The sequence below is a fragment of the Anthonomus grandis genome, chromosome 22, assembly GCF_022605725.1.
Source record: "Anthonomus grandis grandis chromosome 22, icAntGran1.3, whole genome shotgun sequence".
Taxonomy (NCBI): Eukaryota; Metazoa; Arthropoda; class Insecta; order Coleoptera; family Curculionidae; genus Anthonomus; species Anthonomus grandis.
In genome coordinates, this window is record NC_065567.1 from 8,948,773 (window position 1) to 8,973,747 (window position 24,975).

Here is a 24,975-nt window from a genome sequence, read left to right on the forward strand (position 1 = left end):
TAAGTATGTTTTTTAGTACATTTTTATTAACAGCATATGTATTTATATTTTTTATGTGATTATTGGGTTCTTGTCACAATATCAAATATGGGAGGAAGGAGCAGATACTAAAGTTTGCAGAAAATTTATTTAAAATAGGGAAATTGGTTTAACTTTTCTAGTTACCTATAATTGTTTTCAAATACTCATCATCTAAGAGAAATATCCTTTTTTAATACCATTGGTTTATTGGTAAATAGTTTTGGCATTTTTAAAATTTAATACAAATTATTACTTTTATTTAAACCCTTGCAAAAAAGTGACTTTATTGTTGATGAATATCTTATTATATTATTATATTTATCTTATGTTCTATTTATTTTAAAATTATTAATTTAAAGAACTCAATGTACTCAATAAATATTTTGGTAATAAGCCATACCATACCAGCCAGTTGATACCATCATAAAATTTTAAAATTCCACACAGTCAATTTAAAAAAAAAAAATTTCAATGTTCTCTTTTATATCCTTTACATACACTATCGGACAAAAGTAGAGCAACAAAGTTCAATTTTATTCATGTTTGAATAAAAAAAAATTATTGGGATGTGATTTTTTGCTAAGCTTAATGTCACACTATCCTTACACTGAAAGTAATATTTCAGTACATTTTGGTGTACTTTTAATCATTTTAAGAACGGTATTAATGATTATAAAAATTTATAAGAATGGGGGCGACAAAAGTAGAGCAACAAATTATATTTAACAGTATTTTATTTTACTTTAGTTCAACAAAAAATATTTAACACATTTAACAACAAAAACAATTGAAAGTAATACATTAGTAATTGATAGAATATCCATTATTATTAATTACTTGCTGACAACGGCGCGGCATTGAAGCAATCAACTTCTGAATGACATTTTCGGGAAGACTTGTCCAAACTTCACTAATTTTATTTATTAAGGATTGTTTATTTGGAAACATTTGGGTACGAATACGACGTTATAATTCTTCCCAGAGATTCTCAATGGGGTTAAGATCTGGGGATTGTGCTAGCCACTGTAAAACACGAACATTATTTTCCCGAAACCACTGTTGAACAACTTGTGAAAAATGTTTTGGATCGTTGTCTTGTTGAAAAATAAAACGCAATGGCATTTCCCATTCTGCATAAGGAAGCATAACATTCTGCATGATATCCCTATAAACAAATCGGTCCATCGTATCATTAATAAAGTGCATAAGGCCTACCCCATTCCATGAAAAACAACCCCATAAAAATACACTATTTTTACCATGCTTAATTGTAGGTGTTACGTATTTAGAAATAAACCTCGTATTGATTGGTCGCCTCACACGCCTCATTCCATCAGAATTGAATATTTTGTAGCGCGTTTTATCACCGAATAGAACTTTTTTCTAGTCATTGACGGTCCAGTTTAAATGCCGGCGTGCAAATGCCAACCTTGCTGCTCTATTTCTTATTGAAACTAACGGCTTTTTAGCTGGACGTCTACTAAATAACTTTGCGCCTACTAACCTTTTTTGTACTGTTCGTATACCAACCGTAATTTCTGGAATTTCGGCAATAATTCGAGGTGCGGACTTCCAAGGATCATTTTGGGAAATCCTTTTGATGCGTCTGTCAGTCATTACTGATGTTTTCCTTGGCCTTCCCGATTTTGGCAACTTCTCTAAATGTCCCCTCTCATTATACGATGATATTATTTTGGACACAGTGTACCGGGGTAACTCAAACTGTCTTGAAATATCGGCTTGTTTGTTACCTTCCATGAATCCATTCACAACTCTTTGCTTCAAGTCTTTTGAAATTGGAATTCCTCTCGGCATGATTAATCTTCGGCATGATAAAAATCACCTTACACAATTATTTTATCCCTTTACTTTTGCTAAAACCCTTCTTTTGAACAAATTATTTGAATGTTGCTTTACTTTTGACGCGTTACTATGAAGCATTTAAACTTAAACGTCAAAATAAAATCATTTGTTTTGATTGCGAAAATTTTTGTTGACATTGATAATTATAGCCTACTTTGTAGTTTTAAAACTTAGTGGATTTGTATACATTATCATGCATTTATAATTTTAAAATCGGTATTTGCAAATATTTCTGGAAGTGTTGCTCTACTTTTGTCCGATAGTGTATATACAAATAGCTTGCGATTTGAAAAAAGCATACAAAGGAATACTATAGTATAACTGAAAACTTAAATTAATGCTCAAATCATAGATTACTATTCAAAATTTATGTATTTCGAATTGTATAAGGAAAAGGAAATTATAACGCAGAAAAATAATTTTTAAATGATTTGTTCTAGATTAATATAGTATGTTCAGTATGGGTGTTTCTTAAAGACGTGCTAATATTTAAGGGGGTGATTCCTCGACAATTTTTTTTACCAGGGCAGAAACTGTAAATATGACCGACCATCAAGGCGGTCGGTCATATTTACAGTTTCTCGAAGAACTGCCTGGGCTTTTTGAAGATGTGCCACTTCTGTTAAGAAATCGAATATCGAATCGAATACATGCACGATGGTGCCCCTGTTCATTTTAGTTTAATTGTCCGAAACGATTTAAATACCGTTTATCCGAATCGATGGATCGGTCGCGGAGGTTCCCCCAGATCCCGCGATCTCAATAGTTTAGATTTCTTTTTATGAGGCACCTTAAAACTCTAGTATAAAACTCCCGTAAATACTCTAGAAAATTTAAAAGACCGAATAGTTGCCTCGTGTGAAACTATACGAAATACGCCGGGAATATTTGAACGTGTGCGTAATTCCATGCGTAGCATGCCTACTTAGTGAAGGTGATCATTTTCAACAATTTTTGTAATCAGTGTAATTAAGATAAAATACATTTGAGCCGTTAATTTGAGCTTAGTTTCATAAAATTAAATAAAACTCGTTTTTTGCACTTAAAACCCTGTTGTTTTCAAAGTAAAATTAGGTAGGTATTTCTGAACTGATTGCCAATTTTTATTAATCATACTCAATAGCTCAAAAAAGAAAAAAAAACATTTAATGGTTATATATATATATATATATATATATATATATCTTTCAGATCTTTCCTTTAAATTCTCAATACTTTAGAAAAAATCTTAAGTCTAGAGTCTAATTTGTCTAATAATCTTGAGTCTAATTTAGGACCTTATGAGAAAAAACACAAATAGTAATACTCTAATATACAGAAAATACTATTTTTTATAGATGGGGCTAATTCATCCATAAATCAATATCAATATATGGGTGATAAAGTAACATTTTTCAAGAGCATGATCGAGCACTATCAATAACTTACAATCAGTCATCTTCTATACCAACATAAACATTTTAAAAATTAAAAATATTTTGTAAAGAGTGACAATTTAATTCATTTTCAAACTCAATTGAGTAATCAACATGATATTATATAATGTATAATATATTTTACACACTTCTATATATCTGTTTTCTTTTGGATGATTAGAGCTAATCAGACATTGATTAATCATGATTATTGTCTGCCAAAATGATAATTTATATATTTTTTGAAATCTGATTGGCTTATTTCTAAATCCTATTTTGAAACCTTAACTTAAATCCTAACAAAGGAATTCCTGCGCATTAGGTAGAAAGTAACGAAAGTAAGGGGAAGTGTCAGCAAAAACGGCCGTAGTGCAATTTCTGTAACTTAATGTATCCAATTTGAATAACACATGTACCATCATCTGTTACTCTCGAAATGTGGCAATCTTACAGTCGCCAGTATTTTATAATTATACAATTTTTTTTCTCTTTAGATTGGTCGATGACAGATGTGTAGTATGTCCAGAATCAGGAGATCTTTTAAATCCACCAAAAAAATTTCGAGACTGCTTATTCAAAATTTGCCCCATGAATAGGTACTCTGCACAGAAGCAATTCTGGAAGGCTGCCAAACAAAGTATGGGTTCCAACACAGATGCCAATTTAATTAAAAGGCTTCATGTGCGTATTTTTTATTATGTCTTTTGTATGTTAAACCAGAAATATTTTTTTAGCATGCTGCTGAAATAGAGAAAAAACAGAACGAGTCGGAAAATAAAAAACTAAATGGAACCAATGTTCTTTATGGAAATGTCGTCCAGGTAGAAGAAATATTTAACACTTTCTTTAAGATTATTTTTAAGTATTGTTTAAATTTTTAGCTGTTACATATTAAATCAAATAAGTACTTAACGGTAAACAAAAAACTGCCAGCACTTTTAGAAAAAAATGCCATAAGGGTTTATCTTGACGGAAATGGAAATGAAGGATCCTGGTTCTATATTCACCCTTTTTATAAATTGAGGGCTACTGGGGACAACATAGTCTTAGGTGATAAAGTGATTTTAAATCCTGTAGGCCCTGGTCAGCAGCTTTTACATGTGGCTGCCAACCATGAATTGCCAGATAATCCTGGATGTAAAGAGGTAAAGGCTCTTTTGTGGCATAGACCTTAATATTAACATATTATCTCTTATGAAAAATTTAGAGTATTATACGTACAAATTGAAAGGATATCGTGATTTTAATAAACCTTGTATATTCCCCATGTAACTTAAATTCATAATAAACCAAGGCCAATTCAAGCTTCAATCTTTTATACTATCAATCTTAAAAATATCTTACTTAAAATATATCAAAAATTTACCTTATTTTATATCATAGTAGTATAATTTGTAACCTTCTTTATTATTAATAACCTTAAAGTGACATTAGTTTGTTTAGGTGCTACAAACATTGATACAAAATATGGGATTTTCCATTACCATGAAAAAAGGTTTCTAACTAATCTTGTGAGCAATAAGTTTATATTGTAACGGATTTAAACTCTTGTCAATGGTCAAGGTATAATATATTTTTTATACAGGGTGTCGTCTTGAAATCTCGAAACTGGAGACACTACAGACCAAAATATGTGAATTGACTTAAACATACCTTAGTCCAAAAGTTGAAAGTGTGCGAGATGCAGGGTGCCGAAGTTACAATTTTATTTTCAATTTTTCCTTATTGCTTAAGAAGCAGTTCAGATTTTGCCATAAAATATAGGAAAATAGATATCGGTGTAGGAAGGTTTTCTAGCATGCGAAACAGGGCGCTGTTACTTTTTATGGCCAAACTTCTAGAGGGTGCGACTAACAGCACTATTTCGGTAAATAACTTATCATCACTGTTTTGTTTTATGATGTATCCAACAACTGACTGAAAAATATTATCTTCTCGTATTTCTGCAACAAAAAAGGTCCACTTGTTAGAAGTTAATAAAAAAATTAACTGTAAAAGTAACAAGTGTAAACTGTTTACACTTGATAAAGGTTGGAGTTACCAACCGAAACGTCGTGTTACATTAAATAAATAAGACAATGCAAGTCCGACAAGATGTTTTCACTGTACCATTGTCTACCACCTTCAAAAACAGATTAGTTAGAACGTCAAAGAACATTTTTAAGATTAAAAAAAAATACAATGGACTAAGAAAAATATATATTGTATAAAAAATTGGAAAATCGATTTGACATCATTGTCTGAAAGATGCTGAACTCAAACAACCTCGCCTATGATTTGCAGCTAGGCTTATTCTAGGCATTCAATGTTCCAAGGGTTTGTCTTATTGCAAGAGGATTTTCGTCTGCATACATGTGTAGATTATGCGAGTTAATCAGCCCATCCCTTCCTGCTTTGTCCGAAAATAATATCAACAAAGTAAAGCCATTGTCATGGTCAAACTTCCTAAAGACCCATGTACAAAATTCTACCCTTGCGGGGTAATCATTCGCGCTCAGTCCATGTACTTTTTGCAGGTGGTATGGATGGAGCAGTTGCTCTTGAAAAATGGTATTACTGTACATTTGAAAACTTGAAATTTTTGAAAAAAACTTAAATATTTCCTCAACTGTAGGATTTTCAATGATAGCATCTAAAACATTCTCTTTAACTTCAGCTCTACGTACAGCTCTGGAAGCTCCACTGTGTCAGCTCATATTTGGAGCAAAACTACTTAAAATCCAAATCGTTTTTACTACTCAAAACTTAACTCAAAATAAGAATAAAATCATTTCTTACCAATTTCTCGTAACCTCTGAGCGATACGTTGGGAAGTCTTTGGATTAGGCAGTTATATATTAGGGAATTTGTCAGCATACAATCTTCGTATTTTAAATCATTACATCTTGCCAATTCGTACAATAAATGCATATCAGAATATTGAACAGGCGTATATTCCATGATGTTAATATCCTGTTAGAAGTCCAGCCAGAATCAAACGTATACTCTATGATGTTAATATTTTTAAAATGCAAATAACCTAAAAATTGATATAGTTACATGAAATAAACAAGAGTACCTTTTTATTCAAAATTGAACTGCCTTTTATATTTTCCAGTCGTTTTAGCCATAACTAGGCGCAAAAAAGATATGTTGTAATTTACCTAAGTAACAGGGTGTAACTAAGACCCTGTATAAATAATGCTAAATTCACCAGAAAATTCGTAATTTTCATGTCAAAACACATAAAGTCGCCAATTTTCAAGACGATACTGCTTAAAATCACAAAATTTTAAGAAATTTCAAATTAAAATTCCAAACTTTAAATACCCTGTATCTCGTAAACCTGCGACATTTGTATAAGACATGTTAAGCTCAATCGCCATATTTTGGTGTGTAGTATCTCCAGTTGCCCATTCTTAATGAATTACCCTGTATATCGAGATATTTCCCAATAGTAACGTATTGCGTAGAAACTGTCCTATATCGCCAGTGGGGTGAAATTTAAAATGTACGGTATTTAACTCGAGGGGGTCGATATAAGCCCCATCCAGAGTCCGTAGCTCCAGTAAGGTTACGCATCTGTTTGTCTCGTTATATGTGTGGTATTATTTATCTAGAGTACTATCCTTATGAACTATCTATAGAGTATTATCCTTATGAACCTATACATTTAGTTGTATAAAATATTCAAGGAACATTACAATCCTAGTAAATAAAATTAGTCTAAACGTCACCAAAAATTATAATTTTTTTTGAAGTTTTTTCTTACTGTGTGCTATGGACAAAGTCAGTTTAATGCAGGTCCGAAACCCCGGATTAACATGTTTTCCTATTGCCAAGAAATTTCTCAATCAGAAATTTTGCCAAATTCCTCTCTAGATACTATAATCTCATAGTTTATCAAGATTCACTTTATAACAAAGATATATGCTAAACTTTTCATAATATATTTATGTTTTTTAAACAAAATCTATCCTACTAATATTGTAATAATATTGTAATAATGTATTAGGTAAATGTAGTGAATGGTAATACCTCTTGGAAAGTGACCCTGTTTCTTGAATATAAAGAAAATCAAGACAACATTTTAAAAGGAGGAGACGTTGTAAGGCTTTTTCACACTGAACAAGAAAAATTTTTAACAATGGATGAATATAAGAAGCGATCTCATGTATTTCTAAGAACAACCGGCCGAACCAGTGCAACCGCTGCAACAAGCAGTAAAGGTAGGTAATGTGTGTAAGCGTTATAATGTTATGTGTAGTTTATGTATTGCTGTCTTACCTAAACTGAAGTAGGTTTTAGTCACATCGTTTACAAGTTTGTATTATTCCGCTCTTTTAAGCTCCTTTAATGTTGTAAACATGTAAAAGAAGAACTAGAGTGTATTTATATTCATTTTTGATACTGTAATAGAGGTTTTTAGCTCTTTTCCAAATCTCTCAAACTACAATGCAAATATCGCCTCTATTTGATTAATACAGTTGATTTTCTGCTGCAACTCCGGAGTTTGCTTGTTTGGATTATTTTTTTTCGTCTTTTTTCTATACAGTTTAAAAAACATTCACAAAATTTACTTTTTTAATTATGATTGAATTCGATTTTAGTTCGGGTCTACCAAGAACATTCTAACCTAATCTAAATATCTAACTAAATAAAAAAGAAAATTATGCCAATATGGCCAATACAAATCTTTGTAATTAATTTTAACTTAATTGTAGCTTTATGGGAAATCGAAGTGGTCCAGAATGACCCTTGTAGAGGAGGGGCAGGGCATTGGGACTCTCTATACCGTTTTAAACATCTAGCAACCGGTCAGTATTTAGCAACATCTGCTGAAGTAGATGATCCCGAGAAAACCGATCCCAGTGAAATATCGAAGTACCACTTAATACCAGTGAGCCATTTGTATGAGAGGAATGAGATAGCTTCCTTATTTGAGCTAGGCCCAACAAACTTGCCACCAGCAGATTCTTTAGTACCTCAAAATAGTTATGTGAGATTGCACCACATAATTACGGATACATGGGTTCATTCGACGTCAATACCCATTGATAAAGATGAAGAAAAACCTGTAATGTCGAAAGTCGGATGCGCATTACGAAAGGAAGATAAAGAAGCTTTTGCGTTAATTCCAGTTTCACCGGAAGAAGTTAGAGATTTGGATTTTGCCAATGATGCCTGTAAACTCCTTTCAGCCTTATCTGTGAAACTGTCGAATGGAACTATTTCTCATGGAGAAAGAAGGTTGGTTAATAATTTGAGTACATTTTTCATATCCTCATTGGACTGGGCTGGCAATATTTTGATTGTACTTTTTCTTTCTGAAACTCTTCCGATTTGAATTATTTTTCTGTATTGTAACCGTAATTACTTGCTTTTCAACTTTTTTGGTGTAAACATAAACATATCTTTTTAGATCCTTATCAACGCTTCTACAAGATATAGTGTACTTTGTGGCTGAATTAGAAAATGAGCAGAATAAAACTGAAGCTTTGGAACTTATTGTCACCAATCCAAATCGAGATAGGCAAAAGCTATTAAGAGAACAGGCTATTTTAAAACAACTTTTCAATATTCTTCAGGTTCGTTCAAGCGTTATGATCGCCTTGTTATATTATTGTACCTTATTTTGAAACTCTTTAGGAGATAGAAAAATAACCGATTTAGTAAAACGAAGTATATAATAGTAGTTCATAATAGTCTGATTTCGTTTTAGGGACCCTTTCTTGAACAAAAATGCGAAACACCTTTTCTAAAGCTGGATGAACTTAATGATCCTAGACACGCCCCATACAAGTATATTTTTCGTCTTTGCTATAGAATCTTACGGTTAAGCCAGCAGGACTACCGAAAAAATCAAGAATATATTGCAAAACATTTTGGTTTTATGCAAAAACAAATTGGCTATGATATTTTGGCAGAAGATACTATTACTGCTTTACTACATAATAATCGAAAACTTCTCGAGAAACACATAACACCTGCCGAAATAGAAACTTTTGTAGGTCTGGTCCGGAAGAATATGAACAACTGGGAAAGCAGATTTCTAGACTACCTTTCCGACTTATGTATTTCAAATAAAAAAGCTATCCCCGTAACACAAGAATTAATATGCAAAAGTGTTTTAAGCCAGAAAAACTCAGACATTCTTATAGAAACTCGACTTATGAAAACTAAAGTTGAGCTACATGAAGTTGCAGAAGAAGATGAGAATCTCATGGATCTTTCCTACAGTACGATGGATGAAATAAAAGTTATTGAAGAATGCCAAGTTATACTTCTTTGGAATAATCGACAAAAGCAAATGGCACTAACAGAATTATGCCGAAAAGCTAAGATGGGAAGCAAAGAGAATCAAGCTATTTTAGATTATTACCGCCACCAGCTGGATTTATTTTCTAATATGTGTTTAAATCGGCAGTATTTGGCTCTAAACAATTTATCTCCACATCTAGATATAGAGTTAATTTTGAAATGTATGGCAGATGAAAATGTGAGCTTTGATCTTAGGGCATCATTCTGCAGGTTGATGCTTCATTTGCATGTTGATAGAGATCCGCAGGAGCCGGTAACCCCGGTTAAATATGCTAGACTTTGGTCAGAGATACCTTCTTTAATGTCAATCAATGAGTAAGTACATATAATAAAATAAATTTGTTTTCTGATTATTGCACGCATGGCAAGTCATTATAATTTTTGATTAAATTCATTAATCTTTTTACTAAAAATATTCTTCTGTTGGGAATATTAGAAGTATCGAAATAAGTTAAGATTTTGACTTGTGAGCAGCTCGGTAAGTAGAATACGCATGCCTTTGAATTTCGTTGAGTTTTGTTCATGTGAAATTTTTAATTACGTAGCTATTACTGGCAAAAAACAAGCTCTCTGTCAAGTCAAGTACCGTGACTGAATTTTACCCGTAATTTGGTCATTACGGACAATAACAAAATTGTATGTGTAATAAGTCTCTTACACAAATTTTATCTACCAGTTAATTTTTGCAAACCGAGTTTACAGCCTTTGTAAGATTCTTATTAGGCCAGGCACTTGGCTGGTGTCTGCTGCGTGGCTATCTCTCAAATCCTTGTTTAACTAACATTAACATGGATTAAAGCGGTTCTTCTGCGATTTGATGAGAATGTCTATTTTTTTGAACTAAGACTTTTGAAATATATTTTATCCTCTTTATTTATACTCTGGAGTTTCGTTTAAGCTCCGTTATCTCTGAAGGACATCAATACCTCCTACAAAGATATTTTGGCTAAAATGTTAATATCAAGAACGCTATGCAACCTTAAAGTGTTAAATGGTAGATTTCTTTTTATTTCTAATTGCTGCATTAGAGCTGAGGACATTTTCTTCGAAAGATTTCCTATCATAATGTACGATTTGCTATTAGTCTATTTTTGGGATTTCCCAGGAGGTAATGTAATTCCAATTATTTCTTCTGTCTTAACCTGCAGGCACAATTAGAAATTTTCAATATAGTATGTAATAGAAAGATTTCATGGACCAGAAGTGTATATGATTTATCAGATCTCTTTGGAACAAAGAATTGGCATTCCAGGTTAGGATTTTTTTTTAATATTAGAGCGATATGAGTAATTATTGAAACCTTTTACGAATCAAATTTCGATAAAACTTTGGTTTAGATTTTAGACAATTTATAGATTCCTCAAGGCTCAATTTTTTGGACTATTTGTAAAACCTTATGCCACTCAGCTTTTACACTTGTTTGATCCTAAATTTAATAAGTGCAATGGAACATGTAAATGACGATCTAAATCGCATACTTACATTATTTATTGCTAATAAAAACCTATTTTTTTGCAAAACCTGCTAAAAAATGGATGTTGTCATGAATATATTCCCCATATGTATACCGAAGTGCTTCATACTTGATTTTGATTATTGTATTCTGGTTTACTATCTAAGTCTGGATATCATATCAAAAAATAGGCTGCAATATATGCAAAATGTATATTTTTGATATGTGTATGGTCTAAGAAAGTATGATCATGTCTCACAAAAAAATCAATCAACTGAAGTGGTTAATACAATATGTTGAATTATTAAAAAACTGATATCTCAGAACTCGATACGGGATAGAGTATTGTTTACAGTTTCAATCATCTGATAAGACCCGTACAGCTCTATTACAGCATTTTCTCATATATATTGCTGAATGTTCTTTGCTTACAGTTCATTGGCTCCTGGTGTTATATCAATATGCGCCAGCATAAATTTTGCCAGAGAAAAATATAAATTGATGCTACTTGATGAATAGACAATGTTATTAATTAATTAAATTGTATTGTAATTTTTTATTCATCTTATAGAACATATTTTTCTTTTTAATTTTTTAATTAATATGTAAAGATGCTGGCTTTGATAATAGTTATATGTAAGAGTAGCCATTACTTAAATCTTTTCATTGAGATCAATCAAATACCCATGCAGATAGTCGAGCCATCCAAGTGTCAAAATGTAAGAAATAGGTAAAAATAATTTTAAAAAATTGGCTTGTTAGATATACCGTGTGTTCAAAAAGTCCCGGACTCCCTTCATAATTCGTGATCGTGCCCTTTTATCAAAAAGTGTCTCAAATAAAAATTATAGAATTTCAGATCTACATTAGGAAGATAACTTTGCATATAAAGGGGGCATCAAATTAGTAGGAGAGACAAAGTTACCTTTTTTTAAATAAAAGGGTATATTTATTTTTGCAATTTCCGATTTGAGGCAAAATTTTAACACCACTTCAGATGCGTATAAGACATACGTATAATAACACTAGCTTAAAAGATTGGATAGTTTAAAAAAGTACTTTATCAATAAATAGTAGTTACTTTTTAAAAGGTTTTAAAAACTGGTGAGGTAATTTAATTACGTTTTTTGCTCATTTATGATATCTGTAAATATCAGATTACTTATAATTATTGTTTTATTGAAAACTTGTATTAAATTATAAGTTAGTTTTAATTATATTTTAATAAGTTTGTCACTTTCTGAAAAAGAAAGAAGCACACTTCTAGGGAATCGAAAATTGCGAGCTTACCAACAAACCCAAAACCTTTTTAAAACAATATTTCAAGGCCACACACCATTTTCGAAATCTACAGCAATAAGAACAACTTACAGATTTGAAAAAACTGAAAGTTGCAAAAGACCCAAATTTAGCATTACGTTAAGGTGTCAACCAGTCAGACGCTTGTTTTATATCGGTTATAAATGTCCTTAAACGCAATAAATTTAATCTTAAAAAAATAACATTAGTACCGGAATTATTTGAAGATGATTGTGACCGCCGCTTAGAATTTGGTAATATCCTAATGCAAAAATGTGAAGAAGTGTGTTTTTTCTAACGGGTTGGGAAGGACGGGAAGAAAATATAATTATTGTTTTTCACGTAAACTTTACAGGTATGTAGTGTAAGAGTCTGATGATGATGAGTGAACTCATCGAAATGCATAAATCTTGACAAAAGATTAGCATTTTCATTTGAGTAGGAGTCTTCCCGCCCTTCCCAACCCGCTATATTATAGCCACTCCACTTCGATAATGGGCTTCTACTTACAAAAAAATTATTTTTTCTAATAAATCAACATTCATGCTGAATGGCACATTGAATCCACATAATTGCAGATATTGGTCAGATGAAAATCCGCACTGGGTGCGTGAAACACATACCCAGTATCCTAAAAAGGTAAATGTTTGGGCAGGTATATTTGGTAATATGATAATAAATAAGTTTATTGAGGATAAGTGAAATGCCCTCCGATATCTAAATTTGGTGGAAAATCAGATAGACAGTACCAGAAATAAGAAGATATTCTTATATTAATTTTCATGAAATATGGTTCCAACAATATGACGCGCCTATTCATTTTGGAGTTGATATAAGGAGATTATTAGATAGAACTTTTCCAAATTGTTGGATTGGCTACTTTCTCTGGGGGCATTTAAAAAATAAAGTTTATGCGACAAAGCCGGAAAATATTAACGTATTACAAGGCGGAAGTAGAGCAGAATGTGAATTGGTAACTCCCGATATAGTAGCAAACGTAGCAAATGCTTTTTACTACAATTTTTCACATTGTCAAACCCTCAAGAGGGCCATTTTCAACATTTAATTAAATAGTTTTATTGTTTAATTTTTTGTATCGTTTCTTTTTACAGGTTAGTACGAGGGCGGGTCAATAAGTCCGTGACTTGATGATTTGTCGAGGTCATCAAAATAGGCATTTGTTTGAGAGATGATTTCGTCGTTGGAGTCAAATTTTTTTCCGCCGAGCCATAAAAGTTCATTAAGTTTGGGAATAGGAAATAGTCACTGGGGGCTAAATCTGGAGAATAGGGCGGATGAGGAAGTAATTCGTAACCTAATTCATGGATTTTTGCCATGGAAACTGCACATGTGTGGACCCTTGCATTGTCCTGGTGGAAAAGAACTTTTTTTTTTGTCCAAATGTGGTCTTTTTTCTTTCAGTTCCTCATTGAATCTATCCAATAAGTTGGTATAATATTCTCCATTGATTGTTTTCCCCTTTTGAAGATAGTCAATGTGGATTATACCGCGTGCATCCCAAAAAACGGTCGCCATGACTTTATTGGCTGACAAACCCACCTTTGCCTTCTTGGGCGCCAATTCACCCCGAAAAATCCACTGTTTTGACTGCTGTTTGGTCTCCGGCGTGTTGTGGTGGATCCACGTTTCGTCCAGGGTGACGAAACGACGCAAAAATTCGTCCATATTGCGGTTGAATAACGCCAAACACTCCTGGGAAATTGTCACACGCTTGCGTTTGTGGTCGATTGTGAGCAAACGCGGCACCCATCTTGCGGAAAGCTTTCTCATACCCAAATGATCATTCAAAATTGAAACTACTGAACCATGTGAGATGCCTATAGCTTTCACAGTCTCTTTCACTTTCAATCTCCGATCGGTTAAAACCATATCGTGAATTTTTTCGATTGTTTTGGATGTAGAGACCTCGACTGGGCGTCCAGAACGTTCGGCATCTTCCGTGCTTGTACGGCCACATCGAAATTCAGTAAACCACTTCTTTACCATGGAAATGGATGGTGCAGAGTCCCCATAATATTTATCAAGCTTAGCCTTGGTTTGAGTGATGGTTTTTTTCCGTAAAAAATAATGCTTAATGAGCACACGAAATTCACTTTTTTCCATTTTCTTCTTAAAACGAGTGGTAGTCTGCTATCAACAGCTGTCAAACACAAACTAAATGACGCAGCTTGTTCAAATTTTGACAGGCGTCAACTGACAGTTCTCTCTTGACAGGAGCAGAGTTGCCATTTCCATTAAAGGGCGGGAAATTCAAATAAGTCACGGACTTATTGACCCGCCCTCGTATTTAAATGTTTTATTTATAATAGATTTTACATATTAATTTTTGAAGTTAGCAATAGTATATGTTATATGAAGTTGTTTAAAAATTCTGCATAGAATCGGGAAAATACCTAAAAAATATAACATTTTATTTTAAAAACGGTAACTTTGGCCTCTACTACTGTTGTCATGCGTCCTGCATATGCAAAGTTATCAACTTAATGAAGATTTGGGACGCTTTTTAAAAAAAAGGCGCGTTCACGAATTATTAAGGGGATCCGGGACTTTTTTAACACACGGTATATGATATGTTCCTCATTAATAAACTTCCAGGATTGAAGCATCATAAATCATCAGGTTTCCAACATTTCAAATGTTATATTAAATGTTTACTATAAATATTTTAGAAAATTAAATTATGAAAGAAACTACAACTAATGTCTAATAGCCTTTTGTTCACCAAATGAAATAGAGAATGATTTTATAAAAATAGATTTATAAAAAAACGTGCTAATAAAGAAAACTATCTTATAATATATTTCTTTTGTTTCAAAAAGTTACTTTATGTAAATATTTACAACAAATTTTATTTTAGTTATGATTGTAATAAAATGCCTGATCCCAACAAAGAAGCTGTTCGAGCAAAATTTTCTTCCACTATAAGTTTTGTGGGTGGTTACTTATGCAATGTAGTTGCTAAAATGTGGTCTTTTGCTGACCAAGAACAAAACAAACTAACTTTTGAGGTTATATATTTTTTACTTAGATTTAAAATCGTGCTAACCGCCCCTAATTTTAGGTCGTTAAGCTGGCCAGAGAACTTATTTATTTTGGATTTTATAGTTTTTGTGATTTGCTTAAACTAACTAAAACGCTTTTGAGTATTTTGGATTGCGTGTCTGAATCAGATTTAATTGATGGAAGGATTCCAATCGGAGAAATAGATTGTAAGTATTGCTATATATTAAATGAGACAAAATACGTTTTATAAAAAAACGTTACTTACAATATGCACGCGGGTGGCGCCTTTTTTTCGCAATATATATTTATATACCGGGTGACACAGAAAGAAGGGAACACGTAATAAACCTCTTTACTTTTCAAGATAAAAAAATGAAATTTGATATATTGATAGAATAGTTATAAGAACATCTTTTGACATATTTTATTGTTTTTTTTTATGGGACGCTTGGTATATTATTACGTATTTCGATAGAAAATAATATTCTGAAAACAGTGATCCTGTATTTGCTACTTTTTGTTTTCTACTCAGAAATTTTTTTTTAATATTAAAAATTAAATCTGTTGTCGTACCAGCAATAGTTACCATGTCTGGGACTAATAGATATTTTATGGAAGTCAAAGTTTTGTATTTCAAATGGCTATAGTATTGTATGATGTACAAGGTGTCCAAATAGGGTATCAGCACTTTATTTGTGCATTTAATCTCAGACGTGGCAACGCCGCCATTTACGGTGGGAGTCAAAATGTAAACGGGTTCAAGGAATTTCAGTTGCAATGGAGCCGTTTACCGGACAGCAACGCGCTTTTTGTGTACGTGCATTTTACCAAAACAATAATTCAATCGTGACAGCACGCCGTCTATATCGCGCCCTACCTATATACTGTACCTAGCCCTGATGTTATTAGAAAATGGATCAGAATGTTTGAAGCTACTGGATCCACAGTGAAAATTCATAATCCAGGCCGCCCACAAATCGTAAGAAGTGCAGAAAACATCGAAAGAGTACGTCAATCAGTCAGAGAGAATCCAACCTTATCTGTACGGAAGCGAAGTCAGACGACTACTCTCAAAAGATCATCTTTACATAACATTTTCACCAAAGACTTGCATCTGCATGCATATAAGATACAGTTAGTGCAGGAACTAAAACCGAGGGATTACAATACACGGTTAGAATTTGTCAGTGAAATGATGGAACGACTCGTCGATTTCAATAACATTTTATTCAGTGATGAGGCTAATTTTCATGTAAATTGCCACGTAAATAAGCAAAATGGTACTGGTCTGACGTTAATCCTCGCAGAAAACACGAACGTCCACTGCATAGCCCCAAAGTGGTCGTATGGGCTGCTATGTCTGCTGATCGGCATAATTGGGCCTTATTTTTTTGAAGATCAAAATGGACGGGCACTTACCGTTAATACCGAGCGGTATTGTGCAATGTTACAAGATTTTTGTTGCACTATCTCTCCGACAGTTTCAAGGTGTTAACTTAGAAACCTGGTTTCAGCAGGATGATGCGACATGCCATACGTCAAATCGGGCAATTGAAGGTGTTCAACAATTATTCCCCAATAAAGTCATTTCAAGAAGAGGCAATATTATCTGCCTCCTAGCAGCCCGGACCTGTCGCCACTTGATTATTTCTTATGGGGTTAGCTCAAAAGTAAGGTCTACGAGAATAATCCAGCTGATACAAATCAATTAAAGCAAAATATCCAGGAGCAAATAAGATTAATATCAAGGGAAATGTGTGGACGGGTTATCAATAATCTTCGTTCTCGATTTGAAGAGTGCATACAGCGTAACGGACACCGTTTAGACAATATTGTTTTTGGTTCATAAATTTCCATTGACTGTACATTAATTTGCCATAAATAAATGATCATCAAAATATGGTGTATTGCTGATACCCTTTTTGGACACCTTGTATATCAAAAGTATATATATCATAAATATGTGTATAGTATATATGGTATTCGCAATTGCCGTAATCGGCCACTGCTCGAAATGTTTACCCACAATGCATTGTGAGTATGAACATTTACCCACATCGCGTTGGGGCTATTAGGCTTTATCCAGAATGCGTTGAGAGGTAAGTGGTCGGTATAAGTCTGTGACAGGTATGTGCACCAGCTACCTCATTTATGCTTTGTGATTTATTCTGTTTGTTTTCAAGAATCGTTTTAAGGTATGTCGAAATAAGTCATCTGCGTGTATAAAATTAAATTTATTATTTAATTCTAAATGCTATAAGGTTACTCTTTGTAGAAATATATAATTTTTTAGTTATTTTTGACCTATTTTTCGCTTTGTTTTTTCATTATTTTCAATGCATCACATACCTAATGTAATTATCTGATAAATTCCTTTAAGTAAAATTTATTTTTATTAATTATTGTATTAAAAACGTGTTCTGGGTAAAGCGCAACGAAGAGAACGCGATGTGGGTGGGTAAAATAGATGATCCATAAAGCGAAAGAACACTAGACCAAGACTTTATTCGCGTTGTGGGTAAGTTAATTTACCCAGTACGCGTTCTCGTCAATTAGGTTTATTCAGTGCTCGAAAAAGCTACATATTGGCCGGTATTGGTCGCGAGCTCGGTTTCAAGCCACGCCTCCCAGCTCGACGGTCTTTTAAGTTGATGAATTTAATGCGAATGAATCTACCGCCATGATAGGGGACGGGAGTTCCCCAAGGCTCCCCGCTCCGACCAATTTTATTCAACATATACCAAGCGGACATCCCAAAGAGCACACACTATTCGCGGAGGACACTTGTGTCTTTGCGAGCTGTAAAAATTTAGTTCAGATATCAGCGTATATACAGAGTCATCTAGATAAAATCATAGAGTGAGCAAACAACTGGAAAATCAAAATAAATAGTAAGAAAACAGAGGTCATTCCAATAACAAAAAAGCATGGCCTCAACATCCCAAATTTGGCAATTTCGGGCACGCTGGTCCCCTGGAAAAATGAGGTAAAGTACATTTTCTGGAATACCACGAAGACGAACATCAGAAAGCTTCAGGTGTTTCAGAATAAGTGTTTCAGGATGTTAACTATTGCACCCTTCTTCGTAAGGAATGTTGATCTGCACTCTGACTGCAAACTTGATACTATTCAAGAATAAAAAACATTCGAAGTTTAAGGAAAAAGTTAGAAGTGTGGACAACACCCTCACAGGAGAATTTCTCCTGAGACCAAGGGAAAAAGGGCCATGGAAAGGCGTAATGTGATAGTAGCCGCCGAATTTAAATGTATTCACTAAAACCGTTCTTTTAGTATCTAAGTTGAAACCAAAAGACTGAAATCGCTCAGTCCTCCGCCCGACTCACTCAAGCTTTGTTTTCTCTGCAAGGAATGGGGCTCGGGCTCTGGCTCAGCCCAAAGATCACTGGCAACCTTTCCTTGAAGCCTAATTACTCTTTCCCATCTTGAAATAAGTTCAACAGTAAGTAAATGAGAAATCCTTTAATCCAACCTCAGCACTCAGCTATAGAGAAAGATATCTATAGATGCTACAGATCTATATCTATAGATGCTACAGAGAAAAGAAGTATAGAAGCCAAAAGTACTATAGCACGCAGTTGCAACTCAGAAGACTGGCAAGAGCAATAACAGCTAGTCCGGAAGAAACCAGTGTAACAAAGGAAGTTGATGAATTGATGTGCATGAGGTGATCGGTTTCAGTTTATTTTTATATTTGGCGGTATTTTTATATTTGGGTGTCTATTTTGGGAACGAAAGAGACGTGAGGAGATGAACGAAAGAGTTACTGTAGTATCAATTTCAATGCTGGGTTTGAATTTAGCTTGTTGAGTTTAGCCAATAGATTGTCGATTTTTTTATTGAGTTCATTGTCAGGCAAACTTAGTAACGTTATCAAATTATTTTGCGCGGATAACTCAACTCGCTTCTCTTCAAGCCCAGCATTTCTCTGCACTATTAGCTCCGCACCCCTGACTACAATGCTCGAGCTGGGCGTTTTTTTTTAAAGCATCTGCAAGTTTATGGTTTTTGTGAAATTTTGATTTTTTGGACAGCGCTAGTACTTGGCCGGTGCTTTTTCCTTTGTACAATCAGTGTATAAATGGTTTCCTTGACATTTATGGCAACGCGGCCTCGCTAAGGGGTTGAAGTTGTGGATTTAAAAATTTAAGCAAAAAATCGTTTTTCTAAAATCAAAAATCGACGGGTGGGAGCATTTTATTTTGTAAATCAAGAACCTCTAAAAACAGCGCTAAAAGTAGTAAACAATGTTATTGTTTCCAAATTTTTGACAAGCTGTCATACTGCGAAAAGTGAAGTTAGCAATTTCAAACTTGGCAGTTGTAACTAGAATAAAAAAACCTTCAGAATAAGCGATCACTTGACCCCCACTCCTATTTAGGATTTTGAGGGTGATTGCAACCCCCACCAAGGGGTTGATGTTAAGGGGTTGAAACTAAAAAAAAAATTCTCCCTAAAATCAAAAATCGACGGGTCCGAAATTTAAAAGGGATTCAAACCTTGCTGGATTATTTTCGATGGGGTATGGAAACTTTTTTAATTTGTATTTTTTTTTAAGAAACCTGGAACTATAATAGAGTTACTCATATTGTGATAAAGTATATATAATATATTACCTAACTTAACATATTAATTTTAAATTAAACGTATTATAAAAAGATAAATGAAATAAAATTAATATTTTCTTGTCCAAAAGTTTGGAAACTGAAGAAAGTTATTTATATAAATTACATCTAAATCAAAATCCGCTAATATTTTGTGGCATATCCCTCCGAATTTATTACTTCTCTACATCTTCGTGGCATAGAATCGACAAGTCTTGCACAGTCTTCACTGGAAATGGCAGCCCACTCAGTTTGCAGTATTTCCCACAGTTAAGCCTTGTTTGAAATCGAATGGTTTCGAATCTTCCTGTCCAAATGATCCCATAAATTCTCTATGGGATTCAGATCTGGGGACTGTGAAGGCATTAAAGCAATGCTCTGTTCATTTAACCAGTTTTTCACAAGTTAGGACTTGTGTTTAGGGTCGTTAACTTGCTGAAACAACCATCTCAATGGCATTTCCTCCTCAGCATAAGGCAACATGTTGTTCTCCAATATGTCTTTGTGTAGAAAACGGTCCATTATTCCATCAATTTTAACCAGGGGGCCAACACCTGATCGGGAGAAACAACCCCACACCATTACGCTTCCACCATCATGTTTTACCGTAGGCATTTGGTATTTGTAGCTGTACCTTATACCTTTTGGTCGCCGGACATAACGTCTGCCGTCACTCCCAAATAATTGAAACTTACTTTCGTCACTAAATAATACGGTATTCCAATTTTGGTGAGACCAGATAAGATGATCTCGTGCAAGTTTCAAGCGATCCTTTCTATTTTTCTTTGATATTAGTGGTTTCTTTACAGCAACTCTTCCAAAAAGCCCCACTTCATTTAGCCTTCTTCTCACAGTGCGAGCAGACACAGAAATCCCCATATCACCAGAAATATCTATAGAAGTTTTCTTTGGGTCGTTCATCGATATTCTTTTCATTACCTTCATAGCCCTTTTGGACAACTTTCTTGGTCTTCCTTGCTTGTGGGCTACCGAAACATTTCCTCTTAAAATTTTTTAATTATTTTTGAAACAGTGCCTTTTAAAATGTTTAAATTTTTACTTATTTAAATTTGTTTATAACCCTTCTGGTATAGTTCAACTATTTTACTTTTTAAATCACTAGATAAGTATTTACACTTAGGCATGATGCCTGTCTTCACTCAAACAAAATCGTGCCGTTAAACAGCTTGTAGTAAACAATTATTATAATTTTATTAAAGGTTTCCATACATTTGGCCACAGAGAAGTAACTCCTCTTTCATCAAAACTAATAAACAACATTCTTTTGCTTTACCTCCATTGGAATTTCTTTATTTGCTGATAAGCTGTTTATTTATATTTTGAGAGTTTTCGCATTGCGATATTTTCTGCATTTTTGAAAAAGTTTAAAGTTTCCATACTTTTGGCCACCACTATATATATATATATACTACTATTATATATATATATATATATACTATATATATACTATTATGGTTACATATATATAGTATATGTAATAATATGTATAGTATAGTATAAGTATATAGTCTTAAATGTATTTATGATATTCACACAAATGTAAATTATTTGTTAAATAAAAGACTCTTATTATATGTACTTTAGTGATAGGAGGAAGTGAAGGTGAATAGTATGATCGATTTATAATTCACATTTATATCCATCATTTTGTGAGTAAATGAGGAAGATCTAAATTGTTACGTATTAAAATATACTACTGTAAAATTGACATTTTATACATGTATCTTTTAAGGAACCCTATAAATCTTAAATATAAGATAAATTAGAAGCAAAGAGGTGCGAATCTATATATAAAATTTAAAAATCAAAAATATTTTTGTTGCTTTTAAATTTTACATTTCTTTTTGTACTGAATACATATTAAATAAATATTTGTATTGGCATTGATTATAACTTTGTCTGCGTAAAACATCTGTTTTAAAAAAATGTTTACACAAAAGTTTCAATAATGCACAAAAATGAAAAATTATTATATAAATACATATATTTTAAGTTTCGTAAGTATAGAATACACATCATTCTATTTTTTACACATCGTTTTTATGCATCATATACCAAACAGATATCTTTTTTTTATCATTATAGCCGAAGGCGGCGTTTTAAGAACAATCGGAGATATGGGTGCCGTTATGACCTCGCTAACCCTTGGTCCTAATGGTAGGACTTTAGCTGGTTCAAATTCTGGAAATCATCTTAAAGCTCCAGTATATCATAAGGAGTTTCCACTAGTGATGGATACTAAATTGAAGATTATCGAAATTTTGGAGGTAAAATATTGAACAATATCATTTTAATTTAGCTATACCTATAAAAAAATTAAAAGAAACGAAAATGGCATTAAAAAAAAAGTTAATTGCAAATATTTATTTCCATAATAATTAAAAGTATGTTTTCATATTAATTTATACGCAAATAAATGTAGGTATCTCTAAAATTCTTAAACGTATACAATAGACGTAAAATTAAACGTATAAAGTTATATGTTCTTTTATTAACGTTTAAATCGCTTAAATTTATATCTATTTTTAATACATCTGTAACTTTATAAATTCTTTTTTAATGATCTCCTTTATTCGAGTGATCACATTAAATTATCAAAGATTTGTATTACGGAAAAAGTAGTTTTATTCAGTTGGAATACATGCGATCGAAGCCAAAAATAGTCCTGAAAGATGAGTCGACGAAATGGACCTATATTTTTGTTCTTTATCTCCAGATTTGACAGAGTGTCATATTTAGAATGAACAAAATAATACCTTGTATGCTATAAGGAAATTCAAGGCTGAGACAATCTTCCTTAATAAAAAAATGAAGCCGCAGAAATAATGGAAATGGAAAATACTTATGTTAAACATAACTACTACAAAAATACCAGAAAGTTATGCTGTTAGAAATGGTGGTTCTTATTTCGAATAGTTATATTTTTATAAGATCGATACCTTATTTTGATATATAACATAATTTAATTTTTTTTGTTTTTAAAGTTTTTTATCTCCGCGCTATTTTCTTTTAACATCGAAAGTGGGTGGAAATAGAATACAGAAGGTTTTACCGAAATTCTTAATATTTAAATCCTCAATTTGTGTGTATGGCATGAGGTTCATATTCTTTAATTCAAAACAATCAAATAAAATGTTTTTAGTACTTAGCTATATTCTATATACATGTTTCTTATGAGTTTGTTTGTTGTTTTAGTTCATTCTGGATGTTCGTCTGGATTACCGCATCAGTTGTCTGTTGAGCATTTTTAAGCAAGAATTTGATGAATCGGAGAAACATAACGGCGGCAACGTAAACTTTGGGCAAAAGAACATTGATCTGGAGCTGATAGGGAGTCAAGCCGAAGGTATCTTTGGCAGTAGTGAAGAATGTGCTGTTTTAGACCTAGACGGTCATGGCGGCCGCACCTTCTTAAGAGTTCTTCTGCATTTAACCATGCATGATTATCCTCCATTGGTTTCAGGTGCCTTGCATTTATTATTTAGACATTTTAGTCAGAGGCAAGAAGTCTTACAATCATTTAGACAGGTTCAGCTATTGGTATCTGATAGTGATGTAGAATCATATAAGCAAATAAAGGCCGATTTGGACGTTCTCAGACAAAGCGTTGAAAAATCCGAATTGTGGGTTTATAAATCTAGAAGTGACGAACATACCGGAGGTAAAAAGCGTGGTGCAGAAGAAGAAGATGATGCACCACCAAGCAAAACTCCTATGCTTAGTGTTTTGGAGAAAAAGGGGTCTGCAATTAATTTAGATGTTGGTCCTCCTTTGCATCCTGATCAGGCAGACGAATATAAAAAAATACAGCAAATATTGATTAGGATGAATAGGCTGTGCACTCAAGAGATGTCTATGGTGAAGCCAAGAAAACATGAGCAGAGATTACTTAGAAATGTGGGAGTTCATACTGTAGTATTGGATTTGCTTCAGGTTCCCTACGATGAGAAAGAGGACATACGAATGAATGAATTGATGAGATTGGCACATGAATTTTTGCAGAATTTCTGTTTGGGTAATCAGCAAAATCAGATACTGCTCTATAAACATTTGGATCTATTTTTAACCCCTGGGGTAAGTTTCATTTATGTATTTTCAAAATTTCTGCCTTTTGAACAATATGATGAAATATGTTATTTAGTACAAATTGATTTTTTGTATATAAAATTTAACTCAAATCAAAAAACTTTTATTTTAATTTTCAAAGAAGATGTAAAAAACATATTTATTTATCTATTTAAAATATAATAAGCTTATTTTTATTTGGCGTTTATAAATCCGATTCCTATATGTAGTTAGTAGAAATTTCTTAAAAAGTTCTTAAAAGCATCAAATATTTTTTAGTCTTAAACATCATCGAGCTTTCAGAAATACCATAAAATGTATTAAAGTTCATAGGAAATGTTACTTTTATTTTCTTCTGATACATCGGTCGTAAAACATTAATTCAACTCATTAAAGCTCTATTCACTTTTTAGAAAACACTTACTAACTTGTTTTTCCATTTTTAAATTAGCTTTATAGTAAAACCTTTTATTTTACTCTATCTCTTTTTAAATAAAATAAATATTTAATATGCTCTCTCATATGTAATTAGTTTGTAAAAAAATTTGAAATTCTAGAAGTAAATTATACTATACTCTATTTCAGAAGTGTGTAGAGCAATAAAACCTCATTAGGTATGCAAAAGTGGTACCTGGTGATCCACCAATATTTTATGCCACTACCTTAGTTGGGTATTAGTTTCAATGTAAAATTCTTTCTTTTCGTTGATTGCAGGTAGTGCCACCCGGTTTTGGGTCAATTTATGAGTTTTGCCCATTGTTACCCACTGATAAACATTGAAAACGGTTCGCCAAAGGCGTGCAACTGGGACTTGTTTTTTACCTTATAATTAATGTACTTAAATGCTATTTTATTTTAGAAAGTTACTTTTGTTTAAATGGAATAATATATT

The 24,975-nt window shown here is 32.9% G+C and overlaps 1 protein-coding gene across 2 annotated transcripts in view; it reads left to right on the plus strand.

The window, feature by feature from the left end:
* The window catches only part of LOC126748996 (inositol 1,4,5-trisphosphate receptor), a 53,717-nt gene that overhangs the window by 7,602 nt on the left and 21,140 nt on the right, over positions 1 to 24,975 (plus strand). For both annotated transcript variants that reach the window (XM_050458583.1, XM_050458584.1), the window contains exons 3-13: positions 3,794 to 3,980; positions 4,034 to 4,120; positions 4,181 to 4,444; positions 7,294 to 7,507; positions 8,003 to 8,528; positions 8,701 to 8,866; positions 9,001 to 9,914; positions 15,230 to 15,380; positions 15,434 to 15,581; positions 22,104 to 22,285; positions 23,214 to 24,092. In XM_050458583.1, coding sequence (XP_050314540.1) covers positions 3,794 to 3,980; positions 4,034 to 4,120; positions 4,181 to 4,444; positions 7,294 to 7,507; positions 8,003 to 8,528; positions 8,701 to 8,866; positions 9,001 to 9,914; positions 15,230 to 15,380; positions 15,434 to 15,581; positions 22,104 to 22,285; positions 23,214 to 24,092 — 3,718 coding nt within the window. The remainder of the gene's footprint in view (positions 1 to 3,793; positions 3,981 to 4,033; positions 4,121 to 4,180; positions 4,445 to 7,293; positions 7,508 to 8,002; positions 8,529 to 8,700; positions 8,867 to 9,000; positions 9,915 to 15,229; positions 15,381 to 15,433; positions 15,582 to 22,103; positions 22,286 to 23,213; positions 24,093 to 24,975) is intronic.